We start from the raw sequence: 1,870 nt of genomic DNA, 5'->3' as shown, positions 1-1,870 counted from the left end.
ACGACCAAGATGACAAGTCCTACAGAGATTGTGTGTGATGAGGAGAGTTGGAGAAAGTTAGAAAAACTAAAAAAACTAGACAGACTGTATATCAGGGTTATTGTAGTTAAGCTAAAATTATTTTTTAAAAATCTCACTTGAAATTTAAAAAAAAAAACTTTAACTGAAATGAAATGCACTATATAAATAATAAAACAAATTAATATTTAATATACAGTATATACAAAAATATACAACAAATAATCAAAAACGTATTTAATTTCAGCTAGTCACCTATATATATGATGACAAAAACTTTAACTGAAATTTAAATGAAAACTAAATATTGAAATAAAAACTAGTTCAAAATATTCATAAAAACAATAATAGTATCTCAATGATACTAAACACGGCTGCAAATAAAAAAAATCTCAACCTTTTTGAATTGAAGACTTCGAACACAAAATTCAAAGCCCCCTATATAATTAATATAATATAATATATTCATTTATATTTACTTATTTATTAATCAATATAGGTTATACATTCATCTATAAAAAAGGTAAATTAACCACAATTCAAGTTTCAAGAACTGTAATTGTATTGTATATTGTACTGTTCTAAAATAAAAAAAAATTAAACGAAAAAGAAAAATGATTTCAATTTATATTTTGATTTCATGTTTGTTTGCATGCATTTGTTTAGTTGAATTATTTCAACATACTATTACTATTAATAATAATAATAACAACAACAACAATTTCAGTCATCCTGTGGCCCATCCCTCTCCTGGCTGAGAACCACTGATTTAGAAATATTTGGAAAAATTGAATTATTTGCATGAAATGAATTTCATGTTTACAGGCACTAATATCATTTAGGTCAAACACAGGCAAACTGTGTGCATCAATGTTTTGTTGTGACAATGCTGGCGGTCAGTAACTCACCTGCTGACTGCTGCTGATGTCCAGGGTCTTCTGCAGCTCTCGGATGTCTCTCGTCACCTCCTTCAGCAACAGCTTCAGACGGTTCCCCATCACATGCACCTTCTCTTTGGCTTCCAGACAGTCACTGCCCTCCGAGTGGACCAGCAGCTGAAGGGACATGTCCTGCAGGGACGCCACCTTCAGCTGCGTGTCCAGCAACTCCCGGCGGATTTGCTGCAGAACAATCAGTGTTGAATCAAAACAAGCCGTGCAAGCTATACCAACAGAAAAGAGAAATCATTTACCAGAAGCGTTTTGTGATGCTCCTGTAGGGTATCGCTGTCCTGAGTGTGGTCAATCGGGACGATCTCATTCCTCCTGCGATCGATGTTCTCCAGCCACAGAAGCAGACCATGACTCATCTCATGGAAGTCCTGAAGATTAGGAAAAGGTCTGTGATTTTAACCCCTCAACACTGACGAAAGCAGAATTTCTGAATGAGTATCTTCTGATAACAGCTTCTTGCCTGGCACTGCAAGAGCGCGTGCTGGAGCGCGTTCCTCCACTCGTCCAGAGAGCTGCTGAGATGCTCCCAGCGGTTATTCATCTCCTTCAGCTGTCGCTGTAGGTCTCGCGCCTCCTCGCTGTCCGACTGCACAAACTCGGCACTGCAGAGGTTAATGGACAGCACGATGGCCTTGCGCTTATCCAGAGCCTTCTGCAGCTCCTGCGCGGAGTCCCAGGTCAACAGAGAAAAGCATCAATGCCACAATACAATAAACAAGCTGGACAACCAACAAAGAAACGACAACAGTGGTTCAAAGAATATCATGGCATTAGTGTTATTTTAGTATTATTACTATTACAATACTTCTTAAAACTTTGAATTACCTTTTATTTTTAATTTTATAATTTAGTTTTGTTTGTTTTACTTGGACAACCAACAAACAATAAAACAAAGAAAA

The 1,870-nt window shown here is 36.5% G+C and overlaps 1 protein-coding gene across 1 annotated transcript in view; it reads right to left on the bottom strand.

The window, feature by feature from the left end:
• Positions 1-4: 4 nt before the first annotated feature.
• The window catches only part of LOC107578855 (nesprin-1-like), a gene marked incomplete at both ends in the record, with an annotated part of 5,804 nt that continues 3,938 nt past the window's right edge, over positions 5-1,870 (bottom strand). Inside the window, 4 exons of the mRNA XM_016264761.1 lie at positions 5-19; positions 927-1,139; positions 1,211-1,339; positions 1,432-1,632. Of these exons, the coding sequence (XP_016120247.1) occupies positions 5-19; positions 927-1,139; positions 1,211-1,339; positions 1,432-1,632 (558 nt within the window). The remainder of the gene's footprint in view (positions 20-926; positions 1,140-1,210; positions 1,340-1,431; positions 1,633-1,870) is intronic.

The sequence above is a fragment of the Sinocyclocheilus grahami genome, unplaced genomic scaffold, assembly GCF_001515645.1.
Source record: "Sinocyclocheilus grahami isolate Dianchi unplaced genomic scaffold, SAMN03320097.WGS_v1.1 scaffold12349.1, whole genome shotgun sequence".
Taxonomy (NCBI): Eukaryota; Metazoa; Chordata; class Actinopteri; order Cypriniformes; family Cyprinidae; genus Sinocyclocheilus; species Sinocyclocheilus grahami.
The sequence above is the reverse complement of the archived record's forward strand: the minus strand, read 5'-3'. Positions and strand labels throughout refer to the sequence as shown.